This window comes from Hipposideros armiger, unplaced genomic scaffold (assembly GCF_001890085.2).
Source record: "Hipposideros armiger isolate ML-2016 unplaced genomic scaffold, ASM189008v1 scaffold_337, whole genome shotgun sequence".
Lineage (NCBI taxonomy): Eukaryota > Metazoa > Chordata > Mammalia > Chiroptera > Hipposideridae > Hipposideros > Hipposideros armiger.
Window position 1 is genome coordinate 836,899 of NW_017731687.1, and position 26,545 is coordinate 863,443.

The 26,545-nt window shown below is 46.9% G+C and overlaps 2 protein-coding genes across 3 annotated transcripts in view; both read right to left on the minus strand.

Annotated features, from left to right (window-relative positions):
• Positions 1–8,963, minus strand: part of OTOP1 (otopetrin 1) — a 27,276-nt gene extending 18,313 nt beyond the window's left edge. The window contains exon 1 of the mRNA XM_019661136.1: positions 8,463–8,963. Within this exon, the coding sequence (XP_019516681.1) occupies positions 8,463–8,841 (379 nt within the window). The 5' untranslated portion in view covers positions 8,842–8,963. The remainder of the gene's footprint in view (positions 1–8,462) is intronic.
• Positions 8,964–15,451: 6,488 nt separating this feature from the next.
• TMEM128 (transmembrane protein 128) lies at positions 15,452–26,545 on the minus strand. Of its 2 annotated transcripts, none has more exons than XM_019661132.1 (5): positions 26,412–26,545; positions 24,794–24,932; positions 19,865–20,023; positions 16,819–16,927; positions 15,452–15,603 (listed from the first exon to the last, which is right to left on the minus strand). In XM_019661132.1, exons 1-4 carry the CDS (start codon positions 26,506–26,508, stop codon positions 16,828–16,830), a joined length of 495 nt encoding a protein of 164 aa, XP_019516677.1. In that variant the 5' UTR covers positions 26,509–26,545; the 3' UTR covers positions 15,452–15,603; positions 16,819–16,827. The 2 variants fall into 2 exon arrangements, with proteins under 2 accessions (XP_019516677.1, XP_019516676.1); XM_019661131.1 differs by having other exon boundaries at positions 24,794–24,935.

The window sequence follows — 26,545 nt, forward strand, 5'->3', positions numbered from 1 at the left end:
GGCTAATTAACATGTGAAAAGATGCTCAACATCACTAATCAGTAGGAAAATGCAAATGAAAACCACCTCACATTTATTAGGATGGCTGCTATGAGAGAGAGAGAGAGAGAGAGAGAGAGAGAGAGAGAGAGAGAGAGAGAGAGAGAGAGAAATGAATAGAAGAAAGAAAGAAATGGATAGAAGAGAGAAAATAACAAATGTTGGCAAGGACGTGGAGAAACTGGAAGCCTTGTGCACTTTCATGTGAATGTAAAAACGTGCAGCCACTGTGGAAAACAGTATGGAAGTTTCTCAAAAAATAAAAATAAAAATAGTGTTTCTGAAGGATCCAGCAATTCCACTTCTGGGTAAATACCCAAAAGGATGGAAAGCAAGGACACAAAGGGATATGTGTACACCCATGTTCACGGCAACATTATTCACAGTAGCCACAAGGGGGAAGCAGCCCAAGTGTCTGCGGACAGATGAGTGACAACCACGGTGTGGTCCCTCCATACAGTAGGTTCCCCCTGAAGAAGGAAGGAAATCCTCACACCTGCTACAATCTGCATGAAGCTTGTGGACATCATGCCAAGGAAAACAGCCAGTCACAGAAGACAAATATGTATGATTCCACTTTTATGAGGTTCCTTAGAATACATAAATTTAGAAAATAGAATGGTGGTTGCCAGGGGCTGGGGTGAGGGGGTTAGGGGAGTTGTTTCATGGGTTCAGGGTTTTAGTTTTGCAAGATGAAAGAGCTGTGGAGATTAATTTCACCATGTGAATGTGCTTAACATACTGGACTATACACCTAAAAATGATTCAGTTGGCAAATTTTATGTTATGCGTCTTTTACTACAATTAAAAATAATAGCAGCTGGCAGAGGGCGAGAGCTGCCGTGAGCCGCCGTGAGTGGCCGACCAATGACCGGCGACCAATTGCCTCACCCAGGAAGAGCTCAATGATCATACCAACATGGGCCAGTGAAGTGATGTCCTCCTCAGCTAGACTGAAGGACAAAACTGCAATTTGTCTACCTGTCTGTTCCCCTTCCCCGATTCTCCAATGCTGTTCCCCTCCCCGAATTCCCCAATAAAATCTTTAAAAATAATAATAATAATCATAAATAATAATAATAATAATAATAATAATATATACAGAGGATGAAAAAAATGTATACAAATTTTAAGAAAGGAAAAAACTATTAAAATTGTAATACTCAATATATACCAATAACAAAAGATGAATACAAGTCATGTTTGACTTCTGCAATTAATTACAAAAGGTGCTCAAAGTGGTTACCATCAGCATCCAGATACTTCTGATTATGGCGAACTACTGCTTGAGCAATGTTGACCGAAGTGTCCATGTGTATATATTTTTTGGCACCCCCAGTTATTATATTAATATATATAATAAATTCTACTATTGGCTTGATAAGCTGAAACCAGAAGACATTATCATGTTCTGTTTAGCATTGTACCCACTCCATGCATATCCCAGGGTCTGACAAATGATATATTAAAAACAAAATTTGGCTGAATCAACAGAAGGCCTCTAGAAGCTTTTCCCACCAAAAAAAAAAAAGAAAAAGAAAAAACGATCAATCTAAGAGAGTCAGTGTTCTGCTCAAAAATCTCAGTTCTCCAATCCTAAAATCCTGCTCTCTGAAGAATACAGGTGAGGGGTAGACAGGTCTACAGGAACTCACTGTGCTATCCATGCATCTCTTCTGTAAATCTGAAACATTTCTAAAACAGAAATTATTCTTTAGAAATTATAGGAGTCTGTGGTAGTGTCATGGAGAGGGCCTATGCTACAGATTCGAAGAAAGGAAATTTTCTTTGATGGTCTACCCAGCATAGCTTTAGGAAAAATAAAACCAAACAAAAAATATGCATATGAGAAAAACACTGGAAAGGAATATACAAAATACACTAAAAAGAAACCCTGTGACAAATGAAGAAATTAGCAAGAAAAACCTAGTAATCATGGGGACTTCCTCTTCGAGGACAGTGCTGACTGCCATTACACATACTCTCCCAGGAACCTGAGGACAAGGGATCATGGGTGACATGCATTATGGCGTGAGAGAGCGCAGGGCCTTGGCCTCCACCACGAGCTATAACATTACAGCCCAGCCTCAGAGGCCTCCCGTACGGAGTAATGCAATCGCCTGGCTCCTTTCCATTGCCGAAAGCCTTATAGAAACAACTCTAAGTCACATTTTTTTCTTTTAACCCTGGGAAACCCCCAGTGAAATCAGAAACTTTGTAAGAGCGGAGATTCAATCCCAATGCTTTGAAATAGCTGGACAAATGCATGGTTCGCTTTGATTACAGACAGAAATAGCAGGATGAGGGAGGCAGCTAGCGGGGGTGGCAGGAGGGCAGGCTGGAGCTCTGGGGAGCTGAGCGCTAGTCCTGGCTGCACCACTGATGAAACGTGTGAGTTCAAATAAGTCACTTCCCTGCTCCCAGTCTCAATGTCTCCCCTCTAGAAAATGAGATTGGTCCACAGCTGCTTCTCAGACTTGATCAGAATCACAGAGAGCTTGTTAAAACAGATTGCTGGGTTCCACCCCCAGAGGTTCTGATTCACTAGGTCTGGGGTGGAGCCCCCAAATTTGCATCTCTAACAAGTTCCCAGGTGGGGCTGATGCTGTTCTGTTGGCCTGGGATCCCACCTTGAGAACCACTGGTCTACAACATCTCTGCCGCTGACATTGCAAGAGCTGTGGTAAATACATCATGTCCCTTCTCACCCTCTCGAAGGCCTTTCCTCTTTCATCCATCCACCATCCATTGAGTCACTCATCCGTATATTTATACAACAAATATTTGGGGGATTCCTACTATGCATGAAGCATTTTGCCAGGAGCTCCACGGTAAACAAACAAGGTTGCTGGAGAAACAAATATACACAGGTATAGTGTTGCGTAAATTGGGGTGTGCGCAAAATATAGAGGGGTGAGCTGGCACCAGACTTCTCATCTGTGGCCTGGGAAACCAGAAGCCGGTGGAGGAGAAGCTAGAGTCCACGGCAAGGGAAGGACTGCTGCTCAGGAACCCTGTCCTCAGCCAAGATGTCGCCCACTTGTCAGGGCCAAAGACAGAAAGGTACTTGCAAATGTGAAACATATCATTTGTTCAACAACTATTTGTCGAGCACCAGCTAGGGTCCAGGCACAATGCAGGCATGGGGGATGTAAAAAGGTCGATAAAAGACAGCATCTGCCCTCAGTGATTTAACATTCTGGTGGAGGAGACAGAAAATAAATACATTAACGTAGGAGAAACGTCAGAAAATGCATGAAGAAAAGCAAAGCAGGGGAGAAGACAGAGGTGGATGGTGGGTGGTCAGGAAGGGGCTGTCTGAGGAGGTGACAGGCGGACAGAGAACAGAGGATGGGAGAAAAATGTCACCCGCGTAACTCGTCTGACAAAAGACTTTCCCCAAACAACCAGTCCTCATAATTAGGGATGATGAAAGGGGGAGAGAACAATAGCGTGCAAAACACTTGGCAATAGACTGGAGAGGTAGATGCATGTATAATGGAAGGAAGGAGAAAAGGGGGGAAGTGGGAAGGGATGGATAGATGGATGAAGACTCTGGCAGATAGATCCATAAGAGTCATAGAAGAAGAAAAAACAAAATAAGATGTTAAATCCAAATGGATGAGGCTGAACTGTCCGGAAATGTGTAAGTATATGCTCTAGAAAGACTTGTCACACAGAATAAAGCTGGAGTCAGGCTGGGCAGGAAGCAGAGATGAAAAACCTTTCAAAGGTCTCCTGGTAAAGACACGGACGGGCACCAGGGAATAGAGAGGAAGCGGGAGAATCTTGGAGCAGGAAGCCGTGGGTCTTACATGCCTGGTCTGGGGCCCCTCCTCTCAGCCATGGTGCTCTGCTGCCCCTCACTGTCCATGCCATCCTCGCCCTCTCCTGCACCCTTCTGTGCAGGGCCATGCCCCATCATCCTGCCATCTCCAGAGCCCAGCCAGTGCCTGGTACAGGCAGGCAGTTGAATCAAACCAGACCAAAGGCTCTGCTCAGCCACCACAAAAGTTGAGCTTAGCTCCCTGTCCTGTTTCTCTCTACAAGTTCCAAAGATCCTTCTGCTCAATGGAGAAGACAGAAGCAAAAGGGAAGTGAGGGGTTTTGCCTTCTCTGTCACGTGTTAATATCATGCCATCTGCCCCAAAGCAAGGAGCTGATGCCTCTTCTCTTTCTCGCTCTGTTCGAATATTGCCAGCAATAGCGGGGCGCAACCCTCCTCCCGAAGCCCTTTCAGCTTCCTGGTCTGGTAAATAGGGGTGATAACACTCACATCAGGAAATTGCTGTGATATTGAAAACCTTACACTAAGTGAAAAAAAGCGAGTCACAAAAATGACAATTATATGATTCCATTTACAGCAAATGTCCAGGCTAGGCAACTCTAGAGGCTGAAAGTAGATTAGCACTTGCTTGGAGCTGGGGGAGTAAGGGCAACAGGGGTGCTAGCTAAACGGTGCAGGGTTTCTTTCTGAGATAATACAAGTGTTCTAAAACTGATTATGGTGATGGCTGCACATATCTGTGAATACATTAAAAGCCACTGAGTGTGACCATTAAATGAGTATGTGGACTGTAGTGCCATGAAGCTATTCTTTAAAAAGAATTGCTGGGGCACACGGACGTGGGGCTTGCTACACCGGAGGAGGGACAGACGCCCAAGGAAAGAAGGAGTGTCTGGGAGGGGCTGGTCTGCAGAAGAGTGAGGCTGTCCCATGAAGAGGAGCCTGCACTCTGAGGAGGGGTAACAAAGTGAGGCCCGGGCCAATGTTCATGAGCCTGCTGCATGCGCCCGGAAAGTCAGCAGGGTGGGCTGGCGTCCCACAGGGACCCGCCCCGAATGCGCTTCCCTCTGTGGCAGCAGACTGCATGACGGCACACCCGGTTGTGCAATCCCATCCATCACCCTTGAGTGGTTTGTCGCGAGTCCTGGCTGCAGTGCCAGGCTGCAGGCTCCCTGGCACATCTTTGAGCCTTCGTCCCTCTCCTCCCTGCCCTCCTCTGTCTGTGCCACCAGGCCCCATGGCTCCCTGCCCCTCTTCACACCTGCTCTTCCAGCAGCCTTCGCTTTCTCACACATGGGGACAGCCTGTTTCCGAAACCCATCATTGTGTTCCCGACCTCTACAGCTGGTACAGTCACCACCCTGGGCTGATCTTACATAAGCAGTGCGCGTCGGCCCTTTACTTCTGGTCTCTCAAGGGACAATGAGCATAGAGCTCTCAGCAGCCCATTCCCAGGGGTGGCATGCTACAGAGATGCAATGTGTCGCATACATGGGTGTGTCTCGCTTTAAGAAAAAAGCACTATGTTAAAAAGCTGATCTCATACAGGGAGTAAATGTGGGGGTGAGTATTCACACACACACAGACACACACACACACACACACACACACACACACACACAGAAAAAGAATCACTCTGACAAATAACTAGGCCAATGCTTCTAACGAACAGGCATTCCGAACGCACTCAATGAATGTAGCTATTATTCTTATTGTCGTCATTCCCATAATTTTGTGTTAATGACACTTCTCTGGACTTGAGACAGGACAGAAACAAGAAAAACAAAAAACGACCTTTACCATGGCAGCCTTTTAAGAGACTAGAAACAGAAGAGAAACAGGACCCTGTCATTAACAGGATGAAGCAGCTTTTTACTGGATTCCCATGGCACTGCACACGCTGGGCTGGCACGAGGCACCCAGGCCGCTGTCATTTCTTCCAGAAGAAATCAAGCAAACAGAGGAGCTGGATTAATAATCCATCATTTCTACCAAGTATTTCCAAATAAGTCAATATGTTTTGTTCCAAGGGCAGTGAGGAAAGAGTGAAGATGGGGAAAGTATAAAACGGAGTTATTTTAATCAAGCTGCTAAATTATCAGCATTAGGAAGTTTGAGGCATGAGGAAACAGTTCTTTTTCTTGTCTTAACCGGCCTGAGAGCCTAAACTTTTGAACTTCCTAATCCCTACATCACTACTTAGGTACACACCAGTTTGTAGCGTGTCAATGCCAAGGCATACCACAGACCCGCTGACAGCCCTCTGACCACCCACTGAAGGACTGAGGTGCCCATCCTCCAGCTCTCCTGGCATCCATCTTCCAGATCACCTGACATCTGACTGATAACCATCCTGGAGCAATCCAGGGGCTAAAAGTGCAGGGCTGATAAGTCTTAAGAATGTACTTTTTACTATACAAACTCCTAACTCCCCTTTCTTCTTTGGAACACCTCTGGGGTTTTGCCTAGCTGTCTTCCAAGTCTGCAAACTAAGACCCTTGAATAAGTCTTTATCGTTTATTTCTCGCCAAAGCCTCCTGACTGTTTGTGCTCAGTCAACAGAAATCCTCACTTTCTCACACCCAGTCGACGGCACACAATGGTTCCTGCTCAGAGAAAAGCCCCCTAGCCTACACCAAGGCCCAGAAACGTCCTCTGGAAATCCTCAGTGCCCAGAATGCCACAGGCTGGCTCTTTCTCAAAGCCCCAGACTTCTAAGCTTGTCACAGAAGCCAGGGAAGAGCTAAGTCAAACCCGTCTTTCCAGCTAGGATCCCAGGGAAAACCTCAGTCCCTGCTGGGGCTGAAGGCACTTCCCTTGGCACCATGTCCCCCCGACATTCTTTTGGGATCCTGAGCCTCTTGCGTCTCTGATGAGCCACAGCTCATTTACAGGGACAGACAGAGCTTTTTGCAAGCTGTGTTCACTCGACGTCTCCCAGCTCCTCCCTGAGAAGCAGTCAGGAGTCTTATTTTACCGATGAGGAAACCGGGATTCGGAAAGGTGAGGGTGAGATTCCAAGACATCAAGCCAAGCCTCCCGCCGCCAGCACCGTCTCCATTATTCACATGCCTCATTAGAATGGTTATTATGGGGCAATGTGCTGAGTGTCTAAACAGCCACTATTTATTAAACGTCTCCTGGGTGCTCTCTCTATATTGCCTCATTTATTCTATCACGACTTGGTGTCTAACAGACATCTCAAATGTAACATGTCCACAAGAGAAGGCTTGATTCTGCACCCCCACTTCTCGCCGTCTACCCAGTCTGCAGAAACGGCACCCCCATTCACCCACTTGTGTAGGCCCCAATGCTTGGAGTCTCCCTGGAAGGAGGGGGGGAGGGAGAGAGTGAGGAAAAACAGCGGGGAGAGGGAGAGAGGAAGGAAGGGAGCAGGGAGAGAAAAAGAGAGAAAAAGTAGGAATGGAGAGAGAGGGAGAGGAGGGAAAGAGAAAGGAAAGGAGGCGAGAGAGAAGGTGGAATGTGGACAGACATTTGAAGGGAATGTCGGTGAGAAGGAGGACAAACGTGTACTGGGCACCCACCCTGTCCCCAGCAGTCACAGGTCCTACCAAGTATGGGATTCCCATTCTGCATATGCTGAAGCTAGCGGGGCGGGCAGATGGAGGCACCTGCTCCAGGTCACGCCAGGAAGGTGGAAGCCACATTCTAAGTGAGATTTACACTCACCTCTCACCTGAACATTCAGTGGTTGCGTGAAGTGTCTGCATCCGGCCTCTCCCATGAAGGTTTCTCAGCCAGTGGCCTTCACGGTCAGACTCCCACCGTCTCCTCCCTTTGACCTGCATCAGATCTATCTCCCTTTCAAGAGTGGAAGCTCTTTGAAGAGGGGAGGGTTCCTATCTTGACAATGTTTCAATCAATATGTTGTGAGTACCTCACAAGTGCTTCTATTCCCCGCTGCTCCTTCACTACATCATTCACGCCAACTGCATTTTCGTAGCACCTACCCTATGCCAGGCCCTGGGGTGGCTCTAGGACTAAGAGATGAGCACCATAGGGCTCCCCCAGGGTGGTAGAGAGGACAGACATGTCAACTAGGAGAAGAGTGTCTATCCAGGGCACAGTGAGGGGTAGAGGAGTGTGGTCTGAACCACAGAGGTGAAGGGTTGGTCAGAAAAGCATCGCTGGGAGGACGGGGTGGTCCGGGGTGGGGGAGCTGGGTCTGCCCGGGAAAGCAGCGCAGGTGAGAGGTATTCCAGGAGGAGGGAACAGAATATGCAAAGGTACAGGAACATGAAATCTTATGATGGGAACTAAAAGCCTTTGAGACTGGAGCACACAGTGAGGGGAGAAAACGGAAAAGGCCATCTGGGGCCAGATCTTAGAAGGCCTTGGATGCCAGGACAGGGAGTGTGGCCCCCACAACAGGCGCTCCGTGGAACCACTGCAGGGCTTTGAAAGCCAAGGCGAGCTATAGACAGGTTCGTGGAACTGTAGCTCTAACCGTGGAACGGAAGGCGAGCGCCTGGAGGTAGAGAGGGAGGCTGCTGCGATCATTCAGGCTCAAGGAGGAAAGAGAAAGAACGAAGGGCGGGCGAGACAAGTCACAAAAGATGTGCAGGAAGACGGAGACAAAACAAGACTAGAGGGAAGGCGTTAAAGGAGGACTCACCGCGGAGCCAGCGCGCGCCGGCGTGCGCGTCCTTCAGGCGGATGAGGCGGCGCTGCGCGGCGCGGCGGCCCACGTACCACAGCATCCAGAGCAGCTGCAGCAGCATGAGCGCCGTGAGGAAGCAGAGCAGGTGGCTCTTACCCACGCCCGAGGCGTGCACGGCCCAGGCCAGCAGGAGCAGCAGCCCCGCCACCAGCACGTTCAGCCCGTACTGGCTGCTCAGCGCCTCCGCCACCTTCTGCGGGACGCTGGCGCGGGCGGGGCCCCGCCGCGGGGCGGCGAACTCCGGGGGCCCGGGGGTCGGGAGCTGGGGCGACCTCCTGTCCGGGGCGCTCCGAGCCTCCCGCGGGGAGACAGGCGCCCGCGGGCCTTCGGGCATCGTTGAGTTACCCGCACCGAGTGCCGTCGCGGGGGTGGCTGCGTCCCGGGTGCCACCTGCTGCCTCCGACGGCGCCCTCGCCCCGACGCCCTCTGCCCGTCAGCCTTCCTCGCCTGAGCGCCCTCCGGTGCCCGCTCTCCCCGCCGCTGCCCCGCTGCGCTCTGTCGAGGCGCCCACCCGGCCCGCTCGCCGCCGTCCCCCGCCCGGCTGACCCCGGCTGACCCCGGCGGCTTTGAGGTCCCGACGCTCACTGCCCACGTCCCCTCACTCCGCAAGGCCCGGGGCGGCCCTCCCGCCCTCTCCGCGACCCACGCGGGCCGCTCCCCGCCCCTGCTGCCTGGGCCCTGAGCCAGCTCTGCCCGACGCCCGTGCGTCCTCCCGCTCCGGTGCCCGGGCGCCCGAACCCCTCCCACTGTCCCCAGCGTCCGCGCGTCCTCCCGCTCGCGTCCCGGGGCGCCCTCGCGCCCGGGAGCCCCGGCACCCCTGGCTGACGACGGGTGCCTCCGGGCGGATCCCAGTGTGGACGTGGGGGCCCCGGCGTCGCCCTGAGCGGGCCCGGGGGAGTGGGCGCCGGGGGCGTGGCTGCGGTCAGGCCGGGCGCCCCGGCCTCTGCCGGTGAGTGCGCGGCTCCCGAGCGTCGGCATCGCGGACTGCGGAGGACCCGCTGAGCCTGAAGGTGTCTGTATGCGTTGAGTCTGTCTGTCCTTGTCCCTGGGTATTTTTTGCGATTTGTTTTCTCTCTGCGGGTCTCTGTCTGGCCAGCTGTCCTTGGACCTGATAGCTTGTCCCCAGGTCTCTGAATAGGAGGAGGGCGTGTCTTTTTGTGTCTATGTTTGTTTGTCCGTCTGGTGTACTGTGTTTCTTCTGGAAGACGCCCAGATGCTGATAAGACAGAAGCCACTTCCCAAGAAAAGAGATCATCGCTCTCCCTCCTCCAAGGGAATGGGGCGGTGCTTGTGGACGCACTGGAGCTAGGATGGGAGCGCCCGGGGTCCTCCCTCAGACCCCCAGCCCACTGAGCGCTAACCTTGACTGCCAGGATGCCTCGCTCAGGTGGGGCTGCGAGGAGGTCCCGGGAGGCTTCTGCAAAAGAGCGTCCTACAGGCCAGGTGAGGCTAAGAGCAGAGCTGGAGCCTGGAGTTGGGAGGCAGCCGCTGGGAGGGAGCCTTGGAAAGGGAGGCAGGGCTGCGAGCCACCTGTTCAGTACCATCTGGCTCAGCACACAGCAGACACTCTCCTCGCCTTGGCTTTATGCTCTGCTGTAGCTGTCCTGAAAGTCTTAATTTTTCAACAGGAGACCCACATTTTCATTTTGCAGTGGATCCAGCAAATTACACAGCTGGTCCTGACTGCCAGAGGCTCCTGGCTGTGGAGGGGACAGAGCCCCGGGGTAGCCACCTGGGGACCTTGCCGTGTCTTCATTCATTTTTTTCAATTCATTCATTCATGTGGTCAACACTTATTCACTCCACTCTGAATATTCGCCAGGCTCTGTTCTAGGCACTGGCGATTCAGCTATGAGAGACTGCCCTTGTGGAGCTGACAGTCTGGTGGAGACACGCTCAGTAGACAAGTATTTATCGAGACCTCACTGGGAAGCTGAGAGCATCAAGGTGAGTGAGACTCAGCCCCGCCTTCCAGGAGCTCATGGCCCCGTCGGGGAGCAAGGCTGCCTAGAGGGGAGGCGTGAGTCTGAGTCTGCCAGGAAGGGTGAGAGGTTCCCAGAGGAGGCAGCGCCTGCAGAGTCGGAGCTGGCCAGGTGACATGGGGCAGGGCGGGGGAGGGCATGCCAGAGATGGGATGCCGCACATGCACAGAAATGAGTGTGAAAAGTCAGGCAGTGACCAGGGAACATGTCCATCAGCTGCGTGTCCCCAGAGCCAAGCCAGGTGGATGCTGGGTAAAAACACCAAGGAGGTAATGAGTGCACAGATGGATGGATGCTGCGTTAATCAGGAGGCCTCGGTCTCCACATCAGATCAGTGAGGGTGTGGGACTCGGCGATGGGTCTTCCCACGGCGCTCTGTCCCCTCAGCTTGCTAGCACACGTTGTTTCCTGGAATGTGTATGCATCTGTGGCCTGGCTCTCACAACGTGACGAAAGTTCTATGAGAAGGATGTTGTCTGTCCTATCCACTGCTGTATGGTCCAGGATGCAGAACAATGGTGCCCAGCACATAGGAGGTGCTCAAAAACTAAGTGTTGAATTGTGTCCTTCCCAAAAGATGTTGAAGTCTTAACCCCCAGTACCTGTGCACGTGACCTGACTTGGAAATAAGGTCTTTGCAAATGATCAAGTTGAGGTCATCAGGGTGGGCTCTAATATATGTCCTTATAAAAAGGAGACATTTGAAGACAGACACATATAGAGGGACGATGATGTGAAGATAGAAAGAATGCCACCTATCAGCCAAGGAACACCTGAGACTACCAGAAACTAGGAGAGAGGCCTGAAACAGACTCCCTCAAAGCCCTCCCTCACTCAGCAGGAACCAGCCCTGCCGACACCTTGATCTTGAACTTCTAGTCTGGAGAGTTGTGAGACCTTACATTTCTAGTGTTTAAGCCACCCAGTTTGTGGTCTTTGCAGCCCCAGGAAACTAAGACACCGTACTTCCTCATCTGGGACCCCCTGTGGACTGGTCCACCTCTCCATCCCTCTGTTTCCCACATGCCACAATCTGTTTTTTAACTGTTGCTCCAATTCTGAGCTCCCTGAAGGCAAGCGCTGTCTGATCGTTCTGCTCCCTAGCATCCAGCATGTTTGTGTTTTTCATCCATTGAGAAATGTGTGCTGTACACCTCTCATGTGCCAGTTATGGGGCGAGGTCTGGGGATAAGATGAAGCTCACCGCTTGTGCATAAGCCATGGGAACCTGGGGGAGAGAGAGCACTTAGTGGCTGGCAGGTGGCAGGGGCTCCATGAATGCCCCAGACTCCCATAAAACCACCTCTGCTTTTAGTTTACTTTACAGTTTTACGAAGCACATCCATTCTCTCTGTCACAAATTAGCTCAAGTCATGCAGATTTGTAGGGGAAAGCAATGTCAACGGTGGTTTGGTGGGTGAGTTCTACAGCCAGGCTGTGAGGTTCAATTCCTGGCTCCATCACTTACTGCTGAGTGACCCTGGGCTAGTTACTAAACCTCACTGTGCCTCAAATATACTGTGACTCTTCCTCCAAGCCTCCCAAAAGGACGCATTACAGCATGAAGAGTTCCAAAGATAGCACAGACATTCCCGTTTCTCCTCTCCCCAGCATTCCTTAATATATCACGGTGCGTTTTTCAAACATTATTCACACTCTTGTGCACATGTGTCGTGATACAATTTTTTCTTTTTTAATGAGAGGAGCACAGCTGGAGAGCATGAGCATAGAGAACTCTAAGGTGACCAAAGAAAATGGTGAATAACTGGAGAAGCATGGGGGAACCTGGTTTGGGGGGGTGTTTGTTTGAAGATGGGAAATGTGGCCACGTGCTTGTATGCTGATCGGAACAACGCATCTCAAGGCATCATGAATATACCTAAGGTGAAGTATGAAAAAGGCTTGTAAAAGCTGCAGCTACACTAAAAACTAGTCACCCACATTGCTTTAGACATAAAACAGCTGCACATTTCATTTCTGCCCAAGTCGGGAAACCCTCTTCCACTCCAGAACTGAATCTGTGAGGCTGAGATGAGATTTTCGTGGCCCTTTTAGGAGTAATTTACTCTTCTCTTCAACTCCCAATCTTCTCTTGATCCAGAACCTGCAATTCTGCTTCTTTAAAGTGAGTCCTTAGTGTATACAAAATACTGATTGCTATTTCATTTAATTATTTTTATGAATTCCATGTAAACAGTTCCTAGAATCCACCAAACTCTTTCCCACCTCTAGGAATACTGAACTGAAGCAGATTTTCAAAAAAAAATGTGTTTAAGTGAAGGGCGTTTATCCTAACTGTGGCTGCTGAAGAAGCCGTCTAGTAAAGTAACTCCTGTTACCCAGACACCCAGTCCCTCCCCAAAACTATCCCACTTACAAAGATGTGGCTAACTTTTCCCTCGACTCGTTTCCAATGCATTCCATTTTGCTTAAGTGCAGCCAGAGACCCTTTTTTGTTGTTGTTGCATAAAAACCAAAGAGCCCTGCCTGATACAGCCAGGATCTTAAGTCCTGTTAAGATCGCCTAGATCCCCTAGAAAGACCACTGCCTCCCAGGCTAGGTCCCGGACACAAATTTGGCAGTGAGTCTCAATCTGGTGTTTACCCCAGCGGGCTCAATTAGAGTGTGTTATCTCTGTCAATTTGAACATTCTTGCTTCTGCACAGATGTCTCTACCCGACATCCGGAGCAGGAAGATCTCAATGCAGCTGCAGTTTTGAATCACCTGGAGAACTCTTCCAAAAACAATGGAATCACAACCTCTGAGCACCAGGCCTGGGCAACCTGTGTGCAATCCGGGTTGAAAACTTGGGTCTTGACACTTGGGATTGTCCAAGTCAAGGACATTTCTAAGAGTGCACACTTGCTTCTACAGCCTTCAGGACTTTCATGAGAGACTTACTACTGGTACTTAGTTACTCATTATTCCTAAGACTAGGTGCTCTACCAGAGGCTTGTTTAGAAGCAAAAACAATATTACCTGACACTGTTTTTCTTTTGTAGCTAAAATAGGAAAAGACCCATAAATAACATGCATACCAGTTATTTAACAGAAACAGGGACTAGACATGATCCCGTTCAAACAAATTTATTAAAATGTCTTTGTAAATAACAGGGTAATCTTACCATCCTAGTTGATCAGCGTCAGCATTTGGCTAACTGGGTTTTTACAAACTGTATTAAGCAGAAAATCTCAGCCTGAGATTTCTATCCTAGCAGTAAAACTACTCTGCAAGAAAAGAGACAGACAGACAGACAGGCAGATATTTCTCCCTTGCAGAATCTAACCAGACAGACAGGCAGACAGAATTTGTGAGTTGCCACTGCGCCACTGCCCTGGGCCCCACTTAAGTTCAGTCTGTCTGAACCAGTGCTCTTTATCCTCGCTGCCAGGGTTTGCAACCCCAGCCTTGCACTGGACCCTCACATCACCACCTGACTTCACACCTTCCTTCAAATGAAGCTCTCTCTCCACACCCTCATGTGCCTCAAACTGGCCTTGATTCTGCTTACTGATCACGCGTGCCTTCTCCCGCTCCTGATCTCAGGTCTACTGGTCTTTCTTTCCCTCTCCATTACTACTTATTGAACACCTACTGTGTGAGACTGTAATAGGTGTTTTATCAACATTGTTCCTATTATTCACAGCCCTACAAGACAATTGTTGCACTTCACAGCTGGAGAAAGATTAACTATGACCCAAGGTCAGGCAGTGGGGATATGGGGTGTAGTCTGAGGCGGATACAAGTGTGACTGAATCAGAACGTCACTGAGAGTCAGTCCCTCTACGGGGCTAAAAGAATCAGCAGCAGGTACTGTCAAAATGCTTGCAATGTTTAGGTTTAAAGTGAGCACATTTAAATTTGAAAGTGTGATGCTGTCTTCATGAGGTCTCTGAAGAGCACAGTAGTTTCCTCTAAAAAGAAGCCTTACTTCTATAGTTAACTCAAAGCACTAATAGCTGAAAACAGGAACTATTCCAAAGTTTATATTAACAAAACACACAAGAAACTTATAAAAATATTTTATTTACATTAAGGAAAAATTACACATACTTAAAAATCATTAAAAGTTCATGAGTTAAAATGCTAAAAGCCCAATAATTTACGATAAAATCTAAAGTATAAGAACACATAAAAATACGTTTAGTTGGTCCTCTCACCTAACAAAACCATTATAAAAAGGAGATATATAGTAAATGCTAAAGTTGGGCTAAAGGCACATGAAACTCATTCCTTCATGTACACATCTGGTCATCTGATGCCCCTAAAATGAACAGTGAACAATTTCTCTACAGTAGTGGGAGTACATCATGTATTTCTTTTCTTTTCTTTTTTTAAGATTTTATAGGGGAATTGGAGGGGAACAGCGTTGGGGAATCAGGGAAGGAAAACAGACAAGTTGCTGTCCTTTTGTTCTTCAGTCTAGTTGTAGAGGATGTCGCTTAACTGGCCCGTGTTGGTATCATTACACTCTTCCCGGGTGAGGCAGATAGCTTGCCGGCTACTGGACGGCCGCCCACGGCGGCTTTTGGCAGCTCTCGCCAGCTGCCAGCCACTCACGGTAGCCCACGGCAGCCCACTGCAGCTTCACTGCAGCCTACGCTGTCGCCAGCGACTCATGGCAGCCCAGCTCCAGGTCGAACCACCGTTCACCTCCTCAGCTGCAGAGGGCGCAGCGCCACTGGCCCTAACGTGGGATCCGAACAGGGGCCCCGCTGCTCAGAGCTAGCATCCCAAGCCAACTCTTAACCAATGCACCATGCAGCTGGCCCACATCATGTGTTTCTAATGAAACTTTGTCAAAATTTTTACACCAATACTTTCTCTAATGATTCAAACAGATTTACATTGCAAATTAGTTATTTCTATTTTGAATAGAATATTTCTAATTTTTGAATCTGAAAAATTCAATAATCATATGAGTTTAAGAATATGCAAATGAAATATAATTTTTTCTGATTTCAACAACAGATCTATGAAATTACAATTTTTTCCCAGGAAACCACTTGCTTCAAGATGCAAAAACACACTGTAACTTTTCCACAATGTCTGCGATGCTTTCAGCTAGCTGGATGTTTAATCATTCCCTTTAGATGGACATGCCCTTCAACCTGAAAGAAAAACAGTATTTATGTACCACATAACACATTCTGTCTTATGCTGTTGGATTTACTAGTAAAACGCAGTTTAATCTACATGCCTACATGACCACCTGGCCCTCCATTACGAATTATAAATTCACGTGGGCAGGAAGCCAAAAGCTCCCGAACACTCAAAACTGAACAGCCAAAGATTTAATGATATCAGAAGGGGAGAGGGGGAGACACGTTCAGATGAGGGAAAGTCCTTGTGGTGACACATCCACGGGGACAAAGGGCGTATTGTGCGAGTCCCAATGGCTCCCTCCCTTCACAGCACAGTGTGTGGAGGGGACGCTACCCTCAGCATGGTCATGTCCATGCCAGCAACTATTTTCAGACTGGCAACAATGAGGTTACACCCATTTCTCCTTTACATGGTTAAGAGTAAATTTCCTTTAAAACTCCAAAGCTGTCTGTTTGCTGAAATATCAATTTCCTTTAGCAACCCAATAATTCACTTAGTGTATTAACTTGTACTTTTCTGGGCTAATTTTCATACTGTCAACTGATATATGAAGTGGATTTCCTGCAAGTTCTGATGCAAGCGACATGAAAGGAGGGACCATCTCTGTCTTTTTCTCCATGTCCCTAAGCATACAGAGTCCTCTCAATCCATACTTATTTAATAAATGAGTTATCCGATATTCAGCAAACGGACCCCACTGTGTCAGGCAGCAAGTGCAGGAAGGGACGCAGTGGGCTGTCAGGAGGCAGAAATTCCATAAATAACACAGCAGGAAGAAGCTGAGGTTTCATCCATCAAATGTATATGCGGTAGCCAGACCAGTTAGAAAATGGCAGAAGTTTTTCCCCGCAATTGGGCAAAATCACCCATTCTTCCCATATCCCATTCCTTAGCCAACAGTCACTCGTATATAAGTTGACTGAAGTTGACTTCAATAGAAATTGGTCTAATGTGTGAACTTATCGATATTGGAAGGTGCAAAAACTGTCTTCATGAGATCTTTGACGGGTGGGTAGGGTGCCCTCTCTAATAAGTGGTCAGAACTAAATTATCCAAAAGGGAAGGGGTCTCAGTCCCTTTTATCCAAATTCACTGGATGAACAGCTCTGGTGTGAACACGACTGAAGTAAGTCCCAAGTAGTCTGTGTCACCTGAAAACTGTCATGAAAGACATTTTTCAAGTGAGGTTATTATTAGAAATACCATTCCAGAAATCTTACCTTTAGAAATCATCCAAGGAGTGAGATCAACATTACAACCCCCATAAACTGGGTAAACAACAACACTGGAGTGAAAAATGACCACACGTGCCATAAAGCAATGTTGAAGCTGAAAATAAAAAGACAAAAAACACAGTTGGGAACTCTAGCTGTAATCTACACATATATATTCTATTGTAGAGTCTCAATTTAAAGAACTCACTTTTTACGCGGTTTGAGAAAGTTCATTTAGCCAGCAACATTTATATATATATATATATATATATATATATATGATATAATTATATATATATGTATATATATTATATATATAATTATATATATTATACACACACACACACACACGCACAGAAACACATACTGGGGGTGCCAAAAAAAATGTATACAAGTGGACACTTTGGTCAACGTTGCTCAAGCAGTAGTTCACCATAATCGTAAGTGTCTGGACACTGATGGGAACCACTTTGAGCACCTCTTGTAATTGCAGAAGTCACATGTGACTTGTATTCATCTTTTGTTATCGGTATATATTGAGTATTATAATTTTAATAATACAGTTTTCCTTTCTTAAAATGTGTATACATTTTCTTTGGCACTGTGTGTTTGTGTGTGTGCGTGTGTGTGTGTATATTTCTTTTTTTTTTCTCAGAAATGTGATTTAGCCAATATTGGAAATACCACAATCTCTTCCAAAAGTACTTGGACCTGGAATCACTGAAGGTCTTCTAATGCGAGTTGGAATGGCTGAATAGAAAATCAAGTCTCGGGCTGGCCGAGTGGTGCGTTGGTTAAGAGTTGGCTTGGGATGCCAGCTCTGAGCAGCAGGGCTGCCGGTTCAGATCCCACATGAGGGCCAGTGACATTACGCCCTCTACAGCTAAGATGGTGAACCACAGCTCGACCTGGAGCTGGGCTGCCGTGAGTCACCGGCGAGGGCGTAGGCTGCAATGGGGCTGCAGTGGGCTGCTATGAGCTACCGTGAGTGGCCGGCAGCCAGCGTGAGCTGCTGTGAGCCGCTGTGAGTGGCCGTCCAATGGTCGGCGAGCGACTGCCTCACCCAGGAAGAGCGCAATGATCACAATACCAACATGGGCCAGTGAAGCGACATCCTCCACAACTAGACTGCAGAACAAAAAAAGAGCAACTTGTCTGTTCCCCTTCCCCGATTCCCCAACACTGTTCCCCTCCAATTCCCCAATAAAATCTTTAAAAAAGGAAAGAAAAACAAGTCTATTAAAGTTAGTGTCTGCAATGGAATATGAATTAAAATGGCTCTAGACTGATTTTACTGTATCACACACTATCAAACTATCATGCTAAAAAGACGGTTAAAAGCAATTTTCTATTAAAAACAGAATGAAAAACGTAATCATTTACAAGTTGCTATTAAATTTTCCACTGAGAAAAGCACTATTCTTGTCATCAAGGTAAGAATAAAACACATTCTAAGTGTAATGATTTTTATGGTATGAAATTATAAGAGAATTTAATTAGGGAAAACTATAGTCAATTAGATGCTTCAGATAGTTATTGATTTTAATATGTAATACTCTGACAAGTAGAGCTTTAAAATAGCTATCATTACACTGTTCTGAAGAATCAAATAACATTTCTGGGGTGATGTTAGCCTTATACAAAAATGTACAGTAGCCCACCTGTCCACCCACTTCACTGAAGGGTTAATAATAACCACATCACAATAGAATATGTGTCAAATACCCTTAAACTTCAACTACAGAAAACAAATAATAAAAAACATATATTTAACCCGAGTAAGTATAAGAGTATATGGTTTTTCCAAAATCAAATTCAATTAATATAAAGAAAAAAAAAAGAACTAAAGAGACCTATACAATGTATGAGGGTAGTTTTTCTCTCTGTTTGGCAGGCTCGTGGGATTTGTTTCCTTGGTGTTTTTCTGTAACAGATTTTTCTTCAGTGAGCAAATGTTTTATAAACATTTTTTAAAAATCAGGGTTTTTTCACCGAGTGCCTGTTAACTTATAAAGAAGGATATGAACTGTGGCATTGTTTACAACAGCAGAAGAATAGAAACAACAGTGAGTTGAGTTGGTTGAATAAATCCTGCAGTGTCCACATAGTGATAACTATGTAACTATCCACAAGGATGAGGCACACCCACACGCACCCACATGGCAGAATTCCAAATTATATGGCTCCATTAAAAAAAAAAAGGACGAACAAGCTTGTCAACAGTGTGGCACTATTTATTGAGGTTGGAGACACGCATACCCTGTGAGCCAACAATTTCACTTCTAGCGATAAGTATACATGTACGTACGTGTGTTTACACACATCCAACAGAAATATACATGTGCATAGCGACAAGAGACACATACCAGAATGCTCTTAATAGCATCAGTAATAGCACCACCAAACTAGACACGATCCAAATGCCACCAACAGTAGAGATAAGCTGGGATTCAGTCCCAGGCCAGGATGCTAACGAGCAGTGAACCATGTTACAACCTGGACACCTCCTACATAAGGCTGCATGTAAACAGCCACATGGAAAGGAGTACATACCCTATGAATCCATGTCTATAAAGCTCACAAAATAGACAAAACAAAAACAGAGAACTTAAGAGCTGCAAAAGAAAGCAATTATATACAGGGCGGGACAGTGTTGACCTGTGGGCAGGAAGGTGTAGTGACTACGGGAGGCGTGAGGGTTACAAGACGATGGCCCAGTTCTCTTTCTTGACCTGGGTGGGGTTTATGTCAGTTCTCATTTCATGATCATTCATTCAGCTATACATTTAGTTTTTTCTGTATGTATTCTACTTCACAACAAAAATGATTTAAAAAGCAAAATGCAGAATATACTATATAACATGTCACCGTTGTATGTTTTTAACAACTGAATACATACAGAAAGATATTACTGAAAAGGGAATCAGAGACTAGGAATGCCAGGAAGGCTATTTTCCCATTGTTCCTTTTTTTTCCTTTTGAATTTTGTGCCGTGTACACTTCAGTAGCTGATCAACAACATTTTTACTCCTGTTCATCAAAGTTAACTTACCAAATGCCCGCTACAATAAAAGCAGCAGTTGTAATGGGTATCAAGGTTGGATACCTGACATCATAATCTTCAATTCCATGGTACCATTCCAGGTAGAGGATGCAGTAAAATGCAATGGACAAGCTGATAAGCAATAAGGCACCACCAACGAGAAACCAACTGCAGACACAAAAACAATGTCAGGGTTGACAGCACTTAGCAAATCACAGATATCCTTACAGTTTTTACTCATAACCTAAAAACCTCTTTCTACAGAGAACATCAACTGAAAAAGGGACACAAAGGGACCCCTAATAACTCAATCCCAGCTTTCAGAAAGTCTTGATCTAATGGGTGACGGGTGAGAAAGGTGAGATGAGACCCAAGAAGGATGAAAACATAAGACTTCGAATACATGCATTTGTACTTTTATACTAACTTTTATACTAACCAACCAAAAAAGAACCCTAGTTACAGCGATGCATTCTCTTTAAAAATACAGGAAAGATAGCAGCTTTCTGTGTGTTTCTGAAGCTTTGAGTGTGAGAGTAATAGGTACCATTAATTCCTCCAAGATAAGTAGGGCTTCTTAGAATGCCGAAAATCCATTTGGAAGATGGTTAATTCAAATTGCCTCTTGTAAGACATTTCTATTGGGTTATCGGAAAAGTCATGACACATTTTTGCAATGAAAAACAGAAAAATACGTCATGACTTTTCCAGCGACCCAATAAATGAAACCCTCAGATTTAGAGGAGCTCCAATCCTTCAAGGGGCGATGTCTTCGATGTCTTCTTCCTTGCTTCTAATTCTACTCAAGACCTGACTCAGGCACATGAGGCAACCTGGTCAGCCCCCTTCTTCCAGCCCCTGCTGGCATGGGAGGCGGCCGGTTTTTGGAAACGAAGCTCCTTTCCCAGTCTCCCAGCTCAACCCTGTACCCCCATTTATGCTTTGCTTCTCCGTGGGGAGACTAGCATTCCATGTAGAGGACAGAGGGGGAACACTCAAGTTGCACAGCCACTGAGTGGACTCCCAACAACGGCACGGTTCCAGATTCCTTTAAGGCTTTTGTGATGGTGCAGTTGTGGGGGTCAGAATTCTGACAGGCAGTCTGCACAGCAGTTAGGAGCACGGTCTTCAAAGTCTGTGTGCCTGGGTTGGACTCTCAGGTCTGGCACGACTAGCTTTGTGGCTCTGGGCAAATGACTCAGAATATTAACAGCACGCATCACAGAATGGCCGTGAGAGTGAAGTCGTGCTTACCGAGTGCTTCTCACACAGCTAACCCTCAACAGCGATTAGCCTTAGTCCTGACGTTATCTATGGGGAAAATATTTCCAGACTCCTCTTTAGGTGTCTTCCAGGGCCTCTCTTTCTCCTGCTGGAGTGTCCGTTCTCAACAGGTGTGATAGCGCCCCCAAAGTGAAGAACAGACGTTATGTATCAAGCACAGATATCCATGGAGTTCATGGAGGTCTACAAACGGCTCTTTAGGAGGAGACACTAGAGAGGCCGAGGGACACTGCGAGCTGTGATCACCTCCTTGCTCGGTCGGAATCCTTCCTTCTATTCCTATCAGGTTTTCATCATCACATGGACTCCTAGTGTGGCTACTCCGTCCAGATATGGTAAAGAATATTAAAAAATGGGGGAAAATGCTTGAATAAAAGAAAATACTACAAGTTAGTGGTTCTCAACCCTGGCTACATGTCAAGTCACCTTTGCAACTTTCTAAAAGGAAGCGATCTTGGCCCAGTTTGCAAACTTCTGACTTGATGGGTCTGGGGAAGGCCCTGGGCATCTGGGTTCATAAATTTAGTTCCTTTTTTCTTTTAACTCCACAGTCGATTATGATGCACACACCCAGGATTTTTTTTTTAATTGTGATTTCCAAAGCACCACAATGTCGTGCTTTGTTTTTAAGCTCACTTGTTTCTCCTGTCTTTGAACAGACAGTCTTAGAACCTTGCACAGATTTGAAGAACTCCGATGCCTCCAACTTGTGAACCGGGAGAACAGCAGGGCTAGAAATTACCTCAGATATCAGAGGACTGAACCGTTTTTGAGGCAGCACGAGGCACCCACGGCTGCTCAAGCTGCCCACTGCTTGCAGCGGCCCTCAGCCAGCAAGGGCACGGTGCTACGCAAAACCCTTGGCCTCTGAGCACTTATGGCTTTTCTCTCAGAGGACACGGTTTGGAGGCCAGGCCTGTGGCTTCTGCTTCCTTTTCATGCTCCAGAGTCCTGGTCCCAGAGTCTAAGTCCTGGCTCTGCCACTCGACAGTGGGGTGTGTGCTCCTGGGCGTTCCATTTACTCCTGCAGGCACCCCAACATCTTACATGTGTAATTAACTATTCCTTACCTCACTATTTCCTTAAACTACTAAGAATGCTTAATGTGTAAGGCTACAAATAGACAAATCCTCTCATCTGTCCTAAACCTCAGAAAGGTTCGGACTAGGTGTTCGCATAGCATCTTGCGTTACGTACACACGTACACACACCCCACGTGACCTACTCATCTGTCTCTCTGGGCCTAGAATGAGTTGCTGGAGGGCTAGAAATGGGCCTTACTTATCTCATCACCACAGCTGAACACATCCAGGCTCTTGTGGAATATCTGATGAACAAAGGGGCAGCTGCCACTGGTGGTGGTTAAAGTAACTATTCCCCAAATAAAAGCCACAATGAGATACCACCTCACTCCGGTCAGAATGGCTATCATCAATAAATCAACAAACAACAAGTGCTGGCGAGGTTGTGGGGAAAAAGGGAACCCTGCTGCACTGTTGGTGGGACTGCAGATTGGTGCAGCCATTATGGAAATCAGTATGGAGGTATCTCAAAAAACTGGAAATGGAACTACCGTATGAACCAGCAATTCCACTCTTGGATATCTATCCAGAGAAACCCAAGACACTAATTCGAAAAAATACATGCACCCCTATGTTCACTGCAGCGCTATTCACAATAGCCAAGACTTGGAAACAACGAAATGCCCATCGGTAGACGACTGGATTAAGAAACTGTGGTACATTTATACAATGGAGTATTATTCAGCTATAAAGAAAGAAATAGTACCATTTGCAACGATATGGATGGAACTAGAGAACTTTATGTTAAGTGAAATAAGTCAGTTGGAGAAAGACAAATACCATATGATCTCACTTATATGTGGAATCTAAAGAACTGAATAAATGAGAAATGTAAACAGAAATAGTCTCAGAGACACAGGAAAAACTGATGGCTGCTAGTTGGGAGGGGGTGGGGATGAAGGAGAAGGGGAAGGGATTGGACAGCATAAATAGGTAACTACAATATTGCCACCAGGATATGAAAGACAGTTCGGGGAATATAATTAATAATGTTGTAAATATTTTGTAGGGTGTCAGATGAACACACCTTGTTAGGGAGACCACTTCATGGAATGAGTAAAGGCTTGACCACTGCACTGTACACCTGAAGATGATGTTGAATAATATTATATGTCAACTATAATTTAATACATATATAGTCACGGGATGTGGAGTATAGTGTGGGGAATGGAGTCAAGGGAATTGTAGTAGATATGTATGATATGGGGGGGGGAGTGGTGGGAGAGGGAGGTTGTCACTTTGTGAGGAGTGAAAAGGATAGCTATTGCATTGTTTTGTACATCTGAAACTAAAAAAAAAAAAAAAGCACAGATCTTAAAAAAAATAAAGTAACTATTCCCTCCTTTCCTTGCCCAAGTTCTAAACCAATTGAGAGAGACAAAGGAGTAAGGCTGATGAAGAACAATTGTCAGCTTTTTTACTGACAGAGCTGTGGAAAGATGGCTTTGGTGAATGGTGACAAAGTGCCTCCTAATACGGAAACCCAGAAACAGACAGAAATACCCACGAGGTCCCAAGTCGCAGTGAAACCCTAGCGACCTTCTCATGTCAGGGCTGCCATGCAAAACAAAGGTACAGAAAAGCAGACCAGAAACTGCGCTTCCCATGGGCAGCTGGCTCCCAATTGGAAGGCAGTGCTGAGCTACACGTCTAGGTCATCGCAAACTCAATCAGGAAGTCACACCGCCTCCCAGGGAAGGGGAGGGTGGGGACGAAGGGCAGGAAGGCAGGAGTCTTTCAGGAAAGTCACTGCTCATGGAAATAAGGAAAGAGAGGTACAAGAGTTCTGCCTCCAATAGTTTAAACAATCTCCCCTCTGCCTACTTTCTCCTGACTGCGTGCTCCTTGCTCCCCTGGGACTCCCCTCTGGTCATCACTGCTTCTCCCGAAGGCCTCTGGAGAAACTGTGTCCCCTCTGATAACAGGACCACACACTTCCGTCTACTCCACTCGACCTCACTGGTGCTTCCGAACAATTAGGCTTTGCCCTACGCAAACGATGCCAGCTCTGACATTCACCAACATCTCTCCCTTGTTTTTCTATTATCTGGGGGCTTCCAGAACATTCTCCGATGCTCACTGAGGAATATGGGGTATGATTCACAACCTTCTCCTCCACGTCAACTCCTGAGAGTAACTAGTGACCTTTACCTCAACTCTAACTCAATCACGACCTGCAGTTACCTCGTTAGCTACTCTCTGAAAACCATCGCTGAGGCCCTACGCTCACCCACCAGTTCTCATCCCCTCCTCCCAGCACTCCGCCCTTTATCTTCACGGAGACGTTCAGCCAGTCTTGCTCCCTCCGTGATTTACAAGTGGATTAGGTCGTCCTCTAAGTTACTCCCTCTCCCATCCTACAACACATTTGTGCTGAAAAAGTACACTGAAATAATGTCCAGTCCCATCCACTCTGCCCAGAGCACGCACTCTCACTCATCTTTGTATCACCAGCACCTCTAACACGGTGCCTAGCAGAAAGTAGGTACATAGTCAGCATTTCAACTGACAAATTATAGCATGAAACGTAAGACAAGGGTGTTTAACTTATGAAGCCATAAAGTTCTCTTACCTACTAGTGTGAAAGTTTTCTTTAACTGTGCTAAAGAAGTCAACATAATAGGTCACAACAATGGATGCCAATATCCAGAATCCAGAATGGGTGTTAAGTCTCGGAAGAGGTTGCTCCTTTTTCGTAACAGCTGTGGAGGCTTCTGCAGATAAGGGAGATTTCAACCAATTACCATAAGCTTATGAGGAAAAATTATACTTCTTTTAAGCCAAATAAAATAATGTCCTAGCACTTCCTAAGACCCAGATTCTCTCCCATTATAGCACCAATTTCTTCTGTAAAACCAGCAAAAGGGGTTTATATTTGTATAAATAATTACACGCTGCCTGCTATATAACATGGTCTATATAGTCAACTTTTTTACTAGAAATGAATTCTGAAATCAAATTTACATATTCAGTCTTTCAGAAAGATTGACGCCATCTGGTAGTGTAGGAATTTTAATATTATGTTTCATATTTCGTCTAGGAAAGTAATTAGTCCTATTAAGAAAAACGCAAAAGGCAAATATTAAGAGCACAAAACGGACTTGTCATTTCCAAAAATACTACATATAATTGTTCCTTTGAATTATTTTAAACAAACACCTTTTGAGGCAGCTCAAAGAGACAGCACACTGGAGGTCTCCTCCTAGCACAGGGCTGTCTAACCAGGGGATCGACAAGTCAGATTTCTTCCATCTGGGACCCAATCTGAAAGAACAGGTGGCTAGGGCTGGGTCAAATGAGTTATTTCTAACAAGTTCCCCAGGTGACTGACATGCCCTTTCTCTCAGTTCATAACCACTACACACCTCAGATTCTCAACCTTTAGAATTCTTAAGAAGCTTGTTCATAATACAAATTCTGGGAGATAGTACCCTCAGAACTTACAAGCCAGCATGCCTGGGCATTATGTTTTCTGTTTTTGTTTTGTTTTTAAGGTAATACACGCATAGTTTACAACATATAGGACAAGATCTAAAAGGAAGTCCATCTCTCCCGGTTCCCCTGCCCAGCAGCAGCCCCACCAATATCAACTTCTATTGAATTCTTCTGTAACATAACCTCTGCACCTACAGGAAAACACACACCACAGGTTCTCAGGTTTGTGCCCAAATGGTGGCATGCCATACACTGTCCTGTGCCTCCCTTTGAAAATCATCCACCTTGCTAGATAAGTCAGCCTGGTGTGCGTCAGCTACGGATACATCCTGATGTATTTAACCAGCTCTCTGCTGACGGGCAGTGAGACGTTTCCAGTCGTTCGCTATTGCAAGCAACGCTGCGGTGCAGCGCTGGGCACGCACGCCCTTGTGGCCGGCACGAGTATGTTTCTCTGGCTGATTCTGAGAAACAGAACCGGTGCGTATTTTTAGTACCAAACAGGTGTTAGACCAGCCTTCCTGGGAATGCTGCAGCGCAGCCGGAGTTGAAGATGCGCAGGCCACGAGATCTCTAAGGACCGCCGTGGCCCCAAACACCCGACTTGCTACACTGCTTGGTGAGCCTTGGGAGCCGGCGCCCGGCCCCCCCTGGCTGCGCAGGGCTGCGGGAAGCCCGCAAGGCCGGCCGTTTCCGGGCGCCTCGCCTCCGGGAACCTCGGCGCGGCTCGGAGCGCGGCCGGCAGAGCGCCTCACCCGGCCCGGGGGGGCCCTCGCGGTCCGGCGAGGCCTCGGCGTCCGGCGAGAACTGGAATCGCCGCCGGAGCTGCTCCCGGGCCCGCGACGCATCCATCTTGGCGTCCCAAGAAACACCACGGACGTGACGTCAG

Bases quoted from the DNA above. Each gene is read 5' to 3' on its own strand.
- TMEM128 (XM_019661131.1), bottom strand. From the start codon at position 26,508: ATGGATGCGTCGCGGGCCCGGGAGCAGCTCCGGCGGCGATTCCAGTTC. The intron at 24,936-26,411 runs GTGAGGCGCTCT...CCTTATCTGCAG, and splicing joins CGAGGGCCCCCCCGGGCCGG to AAGCCTCCACAGCTGTTACG. The intron at 20,024-24,793 runs GTAAGAGAACTT...TTGTGTCTGCAG, and splicing joins GAAAACTTTCACACTAGTAG to TTGGTTTCTCGTTGGTGGTG.